Below are 14,845 nucleotides of genomic sequence, written 5' to 3'. Positions count from 1 at the left end.
CATAAGAGTTGAAGCCAAATGTTGGGTGATGTCCCATTGGTTAACTATATGCAGAAACCAAAGTATAATGTGCATAAGGTGGAATTTACTCTTGCAGAGCATGCAGTACTCTAAGCAAACTCAGGCTTCTCGGCAAACTAAAGGCCAGTTAGCACAAGAGAAAATATAAATTGGGCAAATCGATTTTTATTACTCTCATGTGTAGTCAGTTGTCGTATGAGTGACCCAGTACTCCAAAGTCAGCTTCCTAAGTGCATTTTGCACTCGAGAGAGATAAGAAAGCAGCCCTCCCTGCACTTCTCCAACGAAGGTAAAGAAAGAAGTTACATCACCAGAGCTTAAGCCTTCAGAGGACTTACTCCTTCAGCTTTACAACACAGCCTCCAACCCAAAAGCCCACACTAAAGTTTAATGTCCATAAGCATATGGTACCTACCTAATGACAGCACTCATTCACCCACTCATTCATATATTTATCCAATGTGCACTGACTGCTCGCCTTTAGACGTCCAATGCTATGCTAACTGCTACGCTGTACTGTGCTAGGTGAAAGGTATTTGTAGTCAAATTTCAACCCAAATCAGAATTCAGTAGCAAGTGCAATATTCACAGAATTATCAACCAGTGTAAAAAGGAAGGAAGTATTTTAAAATTTTCTAATGTGTTATTAACTCCTTGTTTGCAGTATCTGTGGGGTATGAATATGAAATGTGCCCTGACTTTATTCTCTGGGAGAAAAGGACAGTCATCTTACAAGGTTTTGAGATGGATGCTTCTAACCTAGGAGGTTGGTCGTTGAATAAGCATCATATTTTGAATCCTCAAAGTGGTAAGCAGCTTTTTGAATATTTATTAATACTGTTTTCTAATGCTGTATACATATGTAATACATATTCATTGCAGAAAATTTAGAAAAGTACAAGGATAAAATTACCTGTAAGTCCACCACCTCGAGATGACCACATTAGTATATTTCTTTTCGAATATGATAATCTGATTTTGAATTAGTGCTGGTATACTGAGACCACTTGATCACAAAGTTATATAAAACTGGGTTTTTAAGAATCATCTTCGGAGCCAGCCCCAGGGCCGAGTGGTTAAGTTTGCACGCTCTGCTTCAGCGGCCCAGGGTTTCACAGTTCAGATCCTGGGTGTGGACATGACACCACTCATCAGGCCACATTGAGGCAGTGTCACACATGCCACAACTAAAAGGACCCACAACTAAAATATACAACTATGTACTGGGGGGATTTGGGGAGAAAACGCAAGGAAAAAAAAGAATCATCTTCATTATTGCTCTATCCTAAGTGATTAACCAGTTTCTCTGACATTGTAACCAACTTTTAAAAAGTGGAAAAATAATTGCCATATATCATATAATCTAAGACACCATAAATTATAAGTACTCCATTATTTTATGGAAAATGCTGCCAATTAAACTATGACATGCATTGATTGCAGGATATATACTTATTTCAGAGATGTTAAAATGTGTGCCTTAGAATTAATGAATCTTCAATGTGATGCAGTTTTCAAAGGGCTTTAGTGAACTCTGTCCCATTTTAAACACAACAACCCTGCAGTGAGGCATTAACCCCATTGAAAGGGTCAGTAATCTGAGGCTTCAATGGTCACGTGACTTTCCCCAATTTGCACAGTTACTAAGTGGTAGAGCCATGTGCTCTTTCTCTGCACCACGGCTGTTTGTCCACATAAATGGCAGTATAGCCAAGAAGAAGCTAGGAATAGAGTAAAAGGATAGTAATGGTAAAAGAGGAGAAGAGGTAGGAGGAAGATGGGAAGAAGTGAAAATCTGGAGAAAGAATGCAGTCCCGGACTTCACTTAGTTTCAAGTCCCATAAGTCCTGGATTTAGGAAAAGAGGAAAACGTGGTGAGAACCAGGACACTCTCATCTTCAATCTTTACCTTCTTTGGATCACTTTTCCTGATGACATTTTCTCCTGGTTTGCAATTTAAATGTTAAATAAATCAGGAGAAGGGGCCACAGGTAGCTCTTGAGCCCATGCATCTCTAAGATAAACTGATTTTGCTACCTGGGTTATAAATGCTTCATCCAACTGGGAAAACACTTGGGAAACCAATCATTGGTGTTTCCATCCAGCTTTCATTTGAACATCTACTGGCAAGTTTTCACAGTAGATTTCATCATATTCCTTTTCACCTAAAGATGCAGATTCTGGGCAATCTTTAGTAGGACGTGTACTTTGGGTTATTTCCCCAGGACTGGGGCTGTGAACATATAGAGGCAGCTACACTCTTCCATCCAGCCATCCTTGTGTCCTTCTTACCTTTGTGAAACAGCTGGCTAAGGTCAGGTTACCTTGTCAGGCCATGAACTGACCAAGGCTCAGAGATCAATTTTATAATCACACCTACGATCTTACTTTGTTTGCACCACAGCTGAATCAACCAAGCCAACCAGCCGCGCGGGCTGGGAAATTTTGATTGGCAAAGCTAACCAGGTTTGCTTCAATCATAGAATGAGACCACCTACCATAGTCACACTGTGGGACCCTCACGGTAAAGGAGTCCATTGGTGTGTGCCCCCATTATACCTCCTTCTCCCCTTTCAAGGAAGACTCTAAATTCCATTTCAGATTGTTTATTTTTTTAAGAGCAAAGATTCAGCCACAGATATAAAATGTCAACTTTTTTGTTGTTGTCAAAAGGAGAATCACAGTTTTAAAAATACAAAAACGAAAGGGCAGATCCCACTTATTAAATTATTAGAGTTTTTGTTTTGATTTGAAAGAGTTTGACATTTTAAGCAGCCGTTTCTTTTCCACTCACTTTTATTGGCTTGTATGGATTGTCTCTTTCAAATGCCTGTCATTGACATTAAATACAAAGTGGGAAATGACCTCAATTGAGTCAGCCCCCAGCTGTGTGCTCCCAGTCCTGTATCCTCTTACCATTTGCTTCACACAGGCGAACAAATCAGAACAGAGAGGAGCCATTCAGAAAGTTGTCCTTGGGGGGGTCCCCCTGATTTCCACAAATGTGTTCTCCCCACCCCTAATTCACCAGTAGTTTTTAGGTAATGGGTAACAAGTTATTTCTGAGAATCTTTTTAACAGCTTTATTGAAGTATAATTTAGACACCATAAAATTCACCCATTTTAAGTGTACAATTTTAGATTTGTACAGCCATCACCATAACACAGTTTTAGAATATTTTTATCACCCCAGAAAGATCCCTTGTGCTCACCCCAGTCCCACTAACTCTGCTTTCTGTCTCTTTCTGAGAATTTTATTCTGAGAAGAAACGTTACTTTGGATGGTTTTTAAAAAGGAACATTTGTTCATTTTATCATCTCATTTGTAGGCACATTGTATTTTTAACCAAGAGCTGGTCACACTTTCCAGGAAAGAGATCTGAAGCCAGTTGTGCCAGTGCCTTTCAGCCTGACCTTGGACATGAACCCCCCCCCCCCCCGCCTTATGATGTTTTTGAAGTCTAAATCCCACCCATAAAGGCAATTTGAGAAGCAGGAACGATAAGTGTGAAGGAGCAGCATTGGGAAGACCAATCTAGAAAGCAAGGCTCTTTCCCCCTCAGGTCAGATAGTCTTCTGACTGATTAAGGCAAGAGTGACATCTTTCCAAATTCCCCCACTCCACTTCTTTCTGGAAAAAGCCTAACTTTTTAGGCACCCTGCTTTTTTGATCTGAGACAGCAGATTAGAAACAAGAATCTATCTTCCCCCAATTTTCTCTCACTAGTTGGAAAAACACTGTAATTAGATTGGATGTCTGCTGCCATTCAATTCTTCAGTTTTTCTTTGGCTCCAAAATCATTATGCAGTGGGTAGTTTCTAGTAGGCAGTGTTTTCAGACCATTTATCATTCCAGTTGAAGCAATTATATTTAACTGACAACTAACCATTGGTTGTGGAGAATTGTTTCCAAATATTATGCCATCAGACATATATCAATATATAGATGGTTCTTACTTTCACTGAGACAAAAAACACCAGGAACTTGTGTTTTTCAATATTCCTTCAAAATACATCTTCTTAGTGATTACAGAGAATGCATAGTCATTCCTTTTAAGACAAATCAGTTCCTTAAAATTATGAAAAATTTAAAATGTGTACATGAGTCATCTATTACAGAGCTAAGCTATTTGTCACAGTATACCTTTATATCAAACATATTCCCTAGTGTTTCCTGCCATTTGAGTGTTAAAAATAATTAGAAAGAACAATCCAGAGTACTAATTGGGCATTGTCATCTGTCTGAAATGGACAAAGAATTTTCCTTAACTTAGCCTCCAAGATAGGCCAGTAGTTTGTCGACAAACAGTTTTACTGGGAGGGGAAGTAAATTTCCACTGATCACACTGGCATAGCTCCCAGTTTGTGTTTATATCCTCTCAGTCAAGTCCTAAGAGAAATATGTATTGTGTCCCTTGTTGTTCATAAGTCTGAAAAATGGTTTCTTCTTTGAAATCAGCATAAAGCACCACCCACTGGCTTCCAAGGGAAATTTTTATTTCAAACTTATTTATAAGCTTCAAAAGGAGTTCTGAGCAAAGTAGCAGGAGGCTATGAGTAGTGTGTTTAAAAGTATGCTTAACTTATTACACAACAGACTTGGCTTTTTGGCAGAGAAAAGTAAAACTCAGGGGAGAAAATGTGCAGTAGGCCCCATCCAGGCAGGTTTCTTTGTTGACTGTAAACAAGACACCCAATCCTTAACAGGAAGTTGGCCTTCATATAAATAATGTGTGTTGTCCTAGGATCATTTGATTCTGTTTTCAAAATGAGCATGTGTGGCAGAATAAACTGGAAGGGAGGCAGCAGTAATTGATCAAGATTTCCAGGAGCATAAACAAAATATTTTCAAAGCAACCTTTTGCAGAAGAATTGGTGTTAAATCATTGTTGCTAGATGGTATGCCCTGGTTGTATGTAATGGAAGGTTAAACAGATTCTTGAAATAACAAAAACACCCTTCAAAATGATCTATTTTTCCCGGGCAATACAAAAGGGGCTTGCCCATTTTTGTTTTGATTGCTTCAGCTTTAAACAGGAATGGTAATTTCAGTACACAGGCACTTTAGTACCTTGCATGAAAGCAAGACATCAATTGTTGAGATGTAATCAGAAAGTACATTGCCTTATGTTTTATTTCCTTTAATCATTCTTCTTCTTTGATGGAGTGCTGGGCTTTCTAATAGAAAAGGGGAGTTTTAGAGTTGCAGGCTTAGAAGAATGGTTTAGAATAGCCATCTTTAGTTTTTAAATTGCCAGGAGCCTGGTAATAACATGTCATTTTGAAGGTAATTGTTAACTATACCGTTATATTGATATAAAAAAATGGAGATCTACCTGTGAAAATAGATGTTAATAGCAAATCTGGTATTTCCAAGCCAATAATTGGAAATATTTTTGAATGATGTACCCTATAGTGCATTGCGGAAATACTGACATGCTAAACAGTATGTTTCCTCATTTATTAGAGAACATATCATAGTCTCATTGGTAGGATATTCAGCTAGTGATCATCAGGAGATTTCTTTTCAATGATCTTGTTCAACTGTCATTCCAGTTCTCATTCACTTCCTCCCAATTCATTTAAATTGCAATATTGATCACACTGCAATTAAGTGTTTTTTGGGAAATGAAATTCAGTCCTATTAATCTTACTTAATTAACTATTCTAAGTCTTAAGAAATTTTTTTTGCTGCCTGAAAGAGTTATTAATAAAGTTAATAAGAAAGTAGTGATCCTCAAGATCATAGTTCTGCAATAAAAGATTTTTGTTGATAACTCATAGCTACTCCAGCAGATCATATGTTGAAAAAACAGCCCGAAATCACCTCGGGAGGGAAAGTAAAACTACTTAGATTTGAAATACAAAGGCTATATGATGTACAGGATTTCTCTTTCCCGGAAGGTCCCTTCCAAGTACATGTTTGGTGCCATAGTGTTGTGCATGTTTTACCCTCTTAATTATTTTTGCCAGCAATGTTCCTATTTCAGAGTGACCAATAGCTTCTATTGTAGTACTGTGTGACCAAGAGTTGGAAGAAAACTGAGGAAGACATTTCAGGAAATGTTAAGGGAGAGTAACAGGCAGTCTGAGGAGATAGATAGCAGGGGTCATGGGAGAAGAAAATAAGACCGTGCAGCATAACTGCAGTCATTCATTGTTGTCAGTTACTTCAGTCTGACACATTGGCAGGCCTCCTCCCAACATGGTTGTTTTACTTGCCCTGGCTCATTCTGGGTAGACTTGAGCTATTTAGCGCAGCAGTACTTGTTTCTCGGATTTTCTGCCCAGGCTCAGCAGGTTTGCGAAATCATTGGGATTTGGACAAGGAAATTACAAGAGGCTCAAAGCCTATTTCCAACACTTACTGAGCGCTTAGAATGACTTGGCCACAGAGGTTGGCACTAAAATGCAGAAAGGAGTAAGACAGAGGGTCTGCCTTCATGGAGCTCATGTTCTAATGGGAAAGATAGAGAAGTAATGAAAACTGTATCATACAATGGAATAAGTGTATTAATAGAGCTATGGAAAACAAACTGGGAGCGCAGAGGAGGGAGTAACTAATCTGCCTGCACAGAGCATAGGGGAAGGAGTGAGCTGAGCTTTGAAGGATGGGTAAGAGTTGCCCAAGCAGCCAAGATGAGGAGGCATTCAGGATAGAGGGAATAGCATGTACAAAAGCAGAGAGGAATGGAAGTATGTGAAAGTAATTGTAAATAGTTTGCTATAGAGGCAAATGAGAGGGGAGACTGAAAGAGTAGGCAAGGATCAAATCATGAAGGACTTTGTATGCCTTAATAATAAGGAATGTGTCCCTTATCCCATAGGGAATATGGAGCTATTGAAAGGTTTTAAGTCACACATTGAATAATCTCTATGGCAGGAGTGTGGACGGTGGTTTGGAGATAATAGGTACGCCTAGAGACCAGGAGACCAAGAAGTTAAGAAAAACTAAACTAAAACAGTAGTAGTAAGAATGGAGACAATGAAACTGGTTCAACATATTTTAGGAGATATGATCAATGGGAGTTTAGTAATTAATTAGGTTTAGAGAATGAGGAAAAGAAGAGCTATGATGATGCCCACCATTTTCAACGTGGGTAAATACAAGCATGATGATACCATGCATAAGATGGGTAGGGAAAAGAGGAGGAAGAGCAGGGTTTGGTGGGGGTGCAGAAAAATAATGAGATCAGTTTTAAACTCGATGAGTTTGAGGTACTTGGAGTGGGGCATCCAATTAAAGAGATCTAGTAGGAAACGACTTGTTGGGTGAGAACTCTGGACGAGAGAAAGTTTCAGCATATAGAGGTGAGAGTTAAAGTTGTGAGAATGGATGAGATTGCCCAAAGAAAATGATTGCACAGTATTTTCCAGCATTTTCATAAGTCAGTATCTCTATTTCCTGCACTGATGATAGTGAGATATGGTCCAAAAGAGTGGAAAATTCAAGTCTTTTTCTTATATCTTTGAAGTGCATTCTAGCAGTATGATTTCTTTTCTTTTCACAGAAGTAGATTACCTTCTTGACTGTGTTTTGCTAAGGTTAAAATTAAAATTGACTGATATTCCCTTTTCAGGAACCAGTTGCATAGTGAGAGTAATTTGAAGTCAGAGAGGTATATGCCAGGCATCAGGAGAAAGTCAGCCAGAGATGAAAACTTAGCTACAGATGATTCACAGAGCCCAAAGTGAACAGGAGACAAACGTTAGTCATCAAATGCTTTATTGAGGCATTCAGAATCAGCATTAAAGGGACTGGGTGTATTTCCCCATTTAACAGATGGACAAACTAAGCCAAAGCATTATTTTGCTGTTTGTCGTGGCTGTGCAGTTAAACAAAACCAAGGGCTGTCTGCTTCACTCTTAAGTTCTTTTATGCCAGGCCAAAGCGCCTTCTTGCTTTGAACAATGAGAGGGAAATTAAAATGTCACTGAGAATATTGTGTGGTAATTGTTTTATTTTTTTTCTTTCTCTCTCTCTTTCTTTTTTTTTTCCCCTGGCTCCAGGAATCATACATAAAGGGAATGGAGAAAATATGTTCATTTCCCAGCAGCCCCCAGTCATATCAACCATAATGGGTAATGGACACCAACGGAGTGTAGCCTGTACCAACTGCAATGGCCCAGCTCACAACAACAAACTCTTTGCTCCTGTTGCCTTAGCTTCTGGCCCTGATGGTAGTGTGTATGTTGGCGACTTCAATTTTGTAAGGCGAATATTTCCCTCGGGAAACTCCGTTAGTATTTTGGAATTAAGGTAAGTCTCCTCTAATCTCTATGTTTGCTTAGCGGATAAAGGCAAGAATGAGATAACATGAAGAGACAAGGCAGGCGTTGCCAGAAGGAGCAGAAAATGAAGTTGCCCGTATAGTAGCACTGAGCTAAGATGCAGGAATAGGGACAAAGGACATAGGTCAACATGCCCACTGCTCCTACTTGAAGGAACCTTTAAGCATTGCTTTGGAGAACCAGGAAGCATTGACATCCCTGTATGTGTGGCCCTCCCTGTGTACATTGCCGTCATTGACATGGATCTCAATACTTCCAAGTGCTCAGGTAAGTCACTCAGCCCCTGCTGGCCACTATGAAGATTGAACAAAAATATCTATTCCATTCTAGCAGGTAGAGGTGTTGCCAGATCCAAGAGGCTAAACTTTCTAAGTTCTCTAGGTTCAATCTTTTGAAGTGGTCACTTCATAAAAAAGAAAATGGAAGTCTGTGTTTGTGTGACATGATAAGGGAGGAAGAACTAGTTTTTTACCCTGAAAAGCTCTATCTCATTGGGGAATAAATGATTAAAACATTCATCTTTAGACTTTCTCACTCTGTTGTAGGAATTTTCTTGACAGTACAAAGTATTTTGACACTTTTTGAAAGGAATTCATGCCTTTTAGTATTCCATGTTCTGAAGTTCCAAGATTACAACTAAATAGACCGTGGCTTAATCAGCTTTATTTCTCCCTTTCTGAGGTTATAAGACACAAACATATGCCCTCTGGAGTCCCAGAGAAGGAAAACATCCACTCCCGTCCCAGTAGGGATAGACAGACCTGCTTTCTCTCCCTTGAGTAAATTGGTAGAACCTTCCTTCTAATTGGTTATGACAGTTTTATCACTGACACGTGCCTTTGGAACATTAGGCTGAAAGTTTCTCTATGTCCCAGAAGATTTTGATGCCATCCTATAAACTATTCCATAAAACAATTGTTTTGACCTCAAGGATAACCTCATTGACTTGAAAAGTAGTGACCAAAAATAGTGACTAGGAGAGCAGAGACACTGATGGAGCAACGTGTATGTACAGAGTACAAAGGCCAGTCAAAACATATGAAAAGTCATGGGTCATTTTCATTTAATGCTTTGTTCACACAAGCATGGAAATTTGGTTACATAAGGACATTCCTCCAAATTTTTCAGATTCTCGTGCTTGCTTTGGAATCTACCTCTCTTTTCTCTGAATTAGTCCTTCGCACCTGGCTGGGGAAATCTTCTGGTCCCAAGCCCCCATCCTTTTCTCACATTAGTTCACTCCAGTTTTAATACATTTCTTAATTATAATTTCAAAAGCTGTCATAGAGAAGAAAGCTACTAAATCCCTTGGCTAACAAAAAAAAAATAGACTGTAAAGATTTTATAAAAATAAAGCACATCTAGAGAGTCTAGAGAGGTGCTAATTCGTAGCACCCCTGCCCTAACCAAGTGTTCATGTACCTCAGGAGGTCACACCTCACAGGGACTTGTTTCCATCCGTATGTCTCTTTGGGTACCTACTTACTGGAAAGTCAAGGAGGAAGGCCAAGATGGTTGTATGCCTGGATTTGGAAATGATTTATACAACATTATACATTGTTTTCAAAACCCTAGGGATGCTTTATCTACACGATGCCAAACATAGATGGAGCACTTAACAATTCATTCACTGTCAGAATGTTTCCAGTCATGTAGATATTGGCCATGAAGGAAACATAGACCTTGTCTTCCTGAGCCTTTATAGCTAACCCTAGAAAGCCTATATAGCTAGCCCCTATATAGCTAACTCCTTAAAGGAAAAGTCTTAGAATTATCTATAAAATAATAACAATAATCATGTTACTATAAAGAAAACCCAGCTAAGTCCTTTCCTTTGTAATTTAAATGCAAATTTACCTAAGTTGGAGCAATTGTCATTCATCGATGAGATTCTCCCTTGGTCGAGGATCCTTAACAGTTCACAAATTTGCATTTTAGTCCAAAGTACCTTATGACCTTCTACACAAAGTCATTCGAAGAATAAAATAGAGTGACTTGGACCGTAATTGCAAAGTGATTTTCTCAGTATAAAGAAAAATTAGCTTCCGACAGTATGAAGTAGTGTCCATTCCCTCTGTTCGTTCTTACTCCACAGTGCTGTTTTCCCTCATTCTCGTAACTCTTCTAATACATAGGCGTGCACACACCACCATGAGATCACACACCCAGGCTCTCTTGCTTAGCCTGAGTTTGCCTAGCTGGCTTTTCTGAGTTGACATCCTTTAGAGTAGTTCTTAACATTTTTTTAATTCTCAGACCCCTTTGAGAATCTCTTGAAGGCTTTGGGCCCTCTCCCCAGGAAAAAACACATTCACACAAAATTGTACTCTTCATGCCCCCGCCCCACAGCAACCTACTCCTGTGGATGAATTCCTTTTATCGACTCATGGTTAAGATTCCCTGCCTTAGGTTCAAGGAGAAAAAAACAGTTCTCCCTTCTTTACTCCAACACTCTTGTGATTGGCCATCAGAGAAATAAGCCGACTGAATATACAGGATTATTTTGACTTATTTGACAGGTAACTTTCTATTTGACTATAGTCAAAACCATCAAACCAGTTTATGTCAGCAAACATTATTTGTCATTTTTACTCAGAAATTAATACGGTTCTTACTGGATTAGATTCACTTTTCTTTTTAAAGTATCTATCCTGATCAGTAGCCTATGCTGTATACATTGCATCTTGCACATATAATTGGTGAATTTTTATATTTGCTTTATAAATTTTCCAGATTTAAACTTCCTGTGGAGAAATAAGTTGATATAATAAGGCTTTGCTATCTTAAGAACCATAATGTTTGTTGAATTCTGCAGTATGTAGATAGAAACTTCATTTTGTACCAGTTTTTTGGTTAAAATAAGTTCACTTAATTGTCCCCCTCCCGTGCATATTAGTCATTTTGTTTGGTTGAGTCATCTGTTTCCTTGGAAACACAGACTAATATAGTCATTATGTTATTGGTTGCATTTAAAACTGTGAATGGAAGAGCAATATTATCAATAGGTTATTACAGAAAGGGATAGAGAACATTCTAGATCTTCACTCTCTATAAGGTTATTCTTTTTATAACCTAACTACTCTGTTCTCTGCTTCTCTATCTATAAAACTGACCTCAAGTTACTATTTGAGCATCTTCTTACATGTCTTATACAGTTTGTCATTTTAGGATCCACAGATGTGTAGTTCTGAGCCCAAAGTTTGATGGCATTTTGGGAGAGCATATAGCTTGCTACTTCTGGATACCCTTCTAGATTTCCTTCTCTTCCATCTTCTTATTCCCTATTGGGCCACATTGAGCAATTCCAGATGCCCCTTGACATTTCGAATATTGGACAACTATAGATTTTTTCTACCTCAGCTCTACTGATCCAAACTGTCTCATCTGACCTCAAAAATAATTTCATTTTCATTGGTTGTCAATCATTTATTATCTCTAGTTGGTTCCCTATTGGCTGAATGGGGAGAGTAAGAAAAAGTTAAGTATGTCATTATTATTAGCAATATGCCAAGAGCAACAATGTTATTTCTTGTTATTTAAGTAAATAGTACCCCTTTGCCTGTTTCCTACACATTTCATCTGCACATACACATTTTGGTGCTTCCTTCCAGTGGGAGATTGAGGTAAGATAATAAAGAAAGGAAGCTTATAAGATCATGCAATTAAACCTTTAAGGGAGTCTCAAAAATACATTCTCTGAAGATTTTTTAGAGATAGATTCATTTCTATGTGACACGGTTTAGGTCTTGGTAATCCCTGGGGGTTAATTTTATACACACACATTTCAGTAACACAAAAGTGACGTCACAGATTTGTGAGCTTAGCATTAGAAGAGTTCCTGGAGGTGTCTGGTACAACATGGTACCCACCATGTCTCTGACAGTTGGCTATCTTTACTTTGTTTGATCCCTTTCAATAACAGGAAATTTAAATACCTCTAAGACAACCCATTACGTCTTTGGAGTGCTTGTTAGAAAATTCTTCCTGGGGCCGGCCCAGTGGTGCAGCGGTTAAGTTCACACATTCTGCTTCGGTGACCCGGGGTTCGCTGGTTCAGATCCCGGGTGCAGACATGGCACCGCTTGACAAGCCATGCCGTGGTAGGCATCCCACATATAAAGTAGAGGAAGATGGGCACGGATGTTAGCTCAGGGCGAGTCTTCCTCAGCAAAAAAGAGGAGGATTGGCAGCAGATGTTAGCTCAGAGCTAATCTTCCTCAAAAGAAAAAAGAAATTCTTCCTTATATTAAACCAAAATCTGCCTTCGTGAAACATCCACTTGGTAGAGGCAAATGTTAGCATCTGAAGCAGCACAGAAGCCTCTTCCTTCTTTTACCTGGCAAACTCTCACAAGTGTGAAGACACATATCATAGTTTCCTGAGCATTCTCTTTTTCAGTCTAAACATCCCCCAAGTCCTTCAACTATGTTTCACTAGTTATGACTTTATTTCTTTTCCTTTGATTATGGCCTTAGGGCCACTTCTCAATTTTCTAAAACTAACTGGGATAACTATATAAGTAAAAATAGGAGACACCATATGAAGTGCTTTGCAAGAATTCAAATATGAATATCCTCTTGCTCTCTTCTCATCTTCTAATTTTGCAATTCTATTGGAAAACCTATTAAACATGACTGGAAATGATTTATTCTTTATAAAAACCTCATGCTGTTATTGTTCAAGATGCTGTTATTCTCCAGATATTTATTTTGTCCTTCCCTTAAAAATGAAAGAAAGAAAAAAATAAGAACCTGGCAAATGCTTCTTGGTACCTTGAGTAATTTGGACTCAGCAAATGTCAATGTGACATGAAAATTTCTCTTGAGATTTTACTGTTTCTTTTGCAGTGACTGGTTAATATTCCCTCCATTGTTCTCAGGACTCGACTCCTGTCATAGACTGAGGATTGGGTAGATCCGGAATAGCACCCATGCAGGGGCAGCTAGCATGCTGAGGGGCAGTGGGACATGTACAGCACTCTGCTGAAGGAACAAATGGAACTCGAACTTTGAGAGCTCTGAAAATATCTGAGAAATGACAAGAACCATGCTCTTATCAGCAGTGCTGGAGCTACCGATAGACAAACACTATATGTAGATGAAATAGGTGGTTATCTCCCCAGTTTGCCTCATGTATTAGCAGTGGCACTCAAAAGGCTCCCTCCACCTCACCCAAAAACGTCTTCACTGGCCTTCTACAGTGCCCAAAAGTTTCACTCTACAAAATGTGTTTCTTCAAGTTGAGACATTGCATCTCTATGAGTCCCTAACATAAGAACCTCTGTTATAATGACCCATCGAGCGAGCTAAAATCATCCATTAGTCCCTGGGCATGGCTTTGTTTATCAGATTGATTTTCAAAGGAACTACTAGCTGAAACCAGGGCTCTAAAACACAAGACTGGTAAGTGGTGATAAGGGCAAAGGACAGAACCAGAGCATGGGGGAGGACAGCCTTAGATGAGGGTTGCTGGAGTTGGAAACTCTAAGAAGTCAGTTAACAGCAAGAGTGGGAACTGGTCTTCAAAGGAAGAATACCATGGAAAGATGAGCAGGGAGGAAAGTCTGTTCTTCCGACATCAAATATTGCTGGCTGAGTATAAGGAAAGAAGCTAAGAACAAAATGAAGAACAACGAAAGTGTTTCAGCCACCACAGAGCAGTCCAGGCAAACTCTAATGATGCCAGGTCACTAGGTAGTAACTCCAAAGTTGGCATATCCCCTCTTTCTCCATCCCCCACCCCACAACAATATAAAAAGAATGAGTTGAACATTATGCTAAGTGAAAGAAGCCAGACACAAAAGGATACGTATTATACGATTGCATTTATATGAACTATCTAGAATAGGCAAATCCATAGAGACAGAAAGCGGATTAGTGGTTGCCTGGGGCTGAGGAGGGGAGGACTAGGGATTGACTGCTAATGCATACAGGGTTTCTTCGTGAGATGATGAAAATGTTTTGGAACTGGGTGATGATGATGGTTGCACAACTCTATGAATGTACTGGAAACTGCTGAATTGTACGTTTTAGGAGGGTTAATTTTATAGTATATGAATTATATATCAATAATTTTTTTTAATTAAAAAAGAAGAATAGATGGCCCTTTTCATCATTTAGATCCTGAAAAAAATCAAAGATCAACTTAAAGGAACATTTCTTGCTCCGAAAAGATTTGCAATTCCACTCCTTTCTCCTCCTAACTCACGACAAGCTTCAAGTCAGCCAGTTGCCAGGTGGTGATGCCCACTGACGCGCCCGGGCACTTGTGAAGAGCTCACACACTGGCCCCTCAGCGTGTAGTCAGACGCTAGCTAGACAGCAGACCGACTTTGGTGGTGGCTCAATCCTAAATCCTTAACGAAAAGTAATTCTGAGACAGAACAAGGTCACACACTGGAAATAAATTCCGTCATTTTCGCTTCCTCCCTCTGAGATGTTAATGAGAGAAGCTGCTCTGCATAATATGGGACATCTTTCCCAATTCACAGTGACATTATTGGCAGGATCAGAAGCAGCTGCAAGAAAGTCAA

General features: G+C 39.2%; 1 protein-coding gene across 2 annotated transcripts in view; it reads left to right on the top strand.

Annotated features, from left to right (window-relative positions):
* The window catches only part of TENM1 (teneurin transmembrane protein 1), a 748,343-nt gene that overhangs the window by 626,660 nt on the left and 106,838 nt on the right, over positions 1-14,845 (top strand). For both annotated transcript variants that reach the window (XM_070502852.1, XM_070502851.1), the window contains 2 exons: positions 686-829; positions 8,032-8,281. In XM_070502852.1, the coding sequence (XP_070358953.1) occupies positions 686-829; positions 8,032-8,281 (394 nt within the window). The remainder of the gene's footprint in view (positions 1-685; positions 830-8,031; positions 8,282-14,845) is intronic.

This window comes from Equus asinus, chromosome X (assembly GCF_041296235.1).
Source record: "Equus asinus isolate D_3611 breed Donkey chromosome X, EquAss-T2T_v2, whole genome shotgun sequence".
NCBI classification, from domain to species: Eukaryota; Metazoa; Chordata; class Mammalia; order Perissodactyla; family Equidae; genus Equus; species Equus asinus.
The sequence above is the reverse complement of the archived record's forward strand: the minus strand, read 5'-3'. Positions and strand labels throughout refer to the sequence as shown.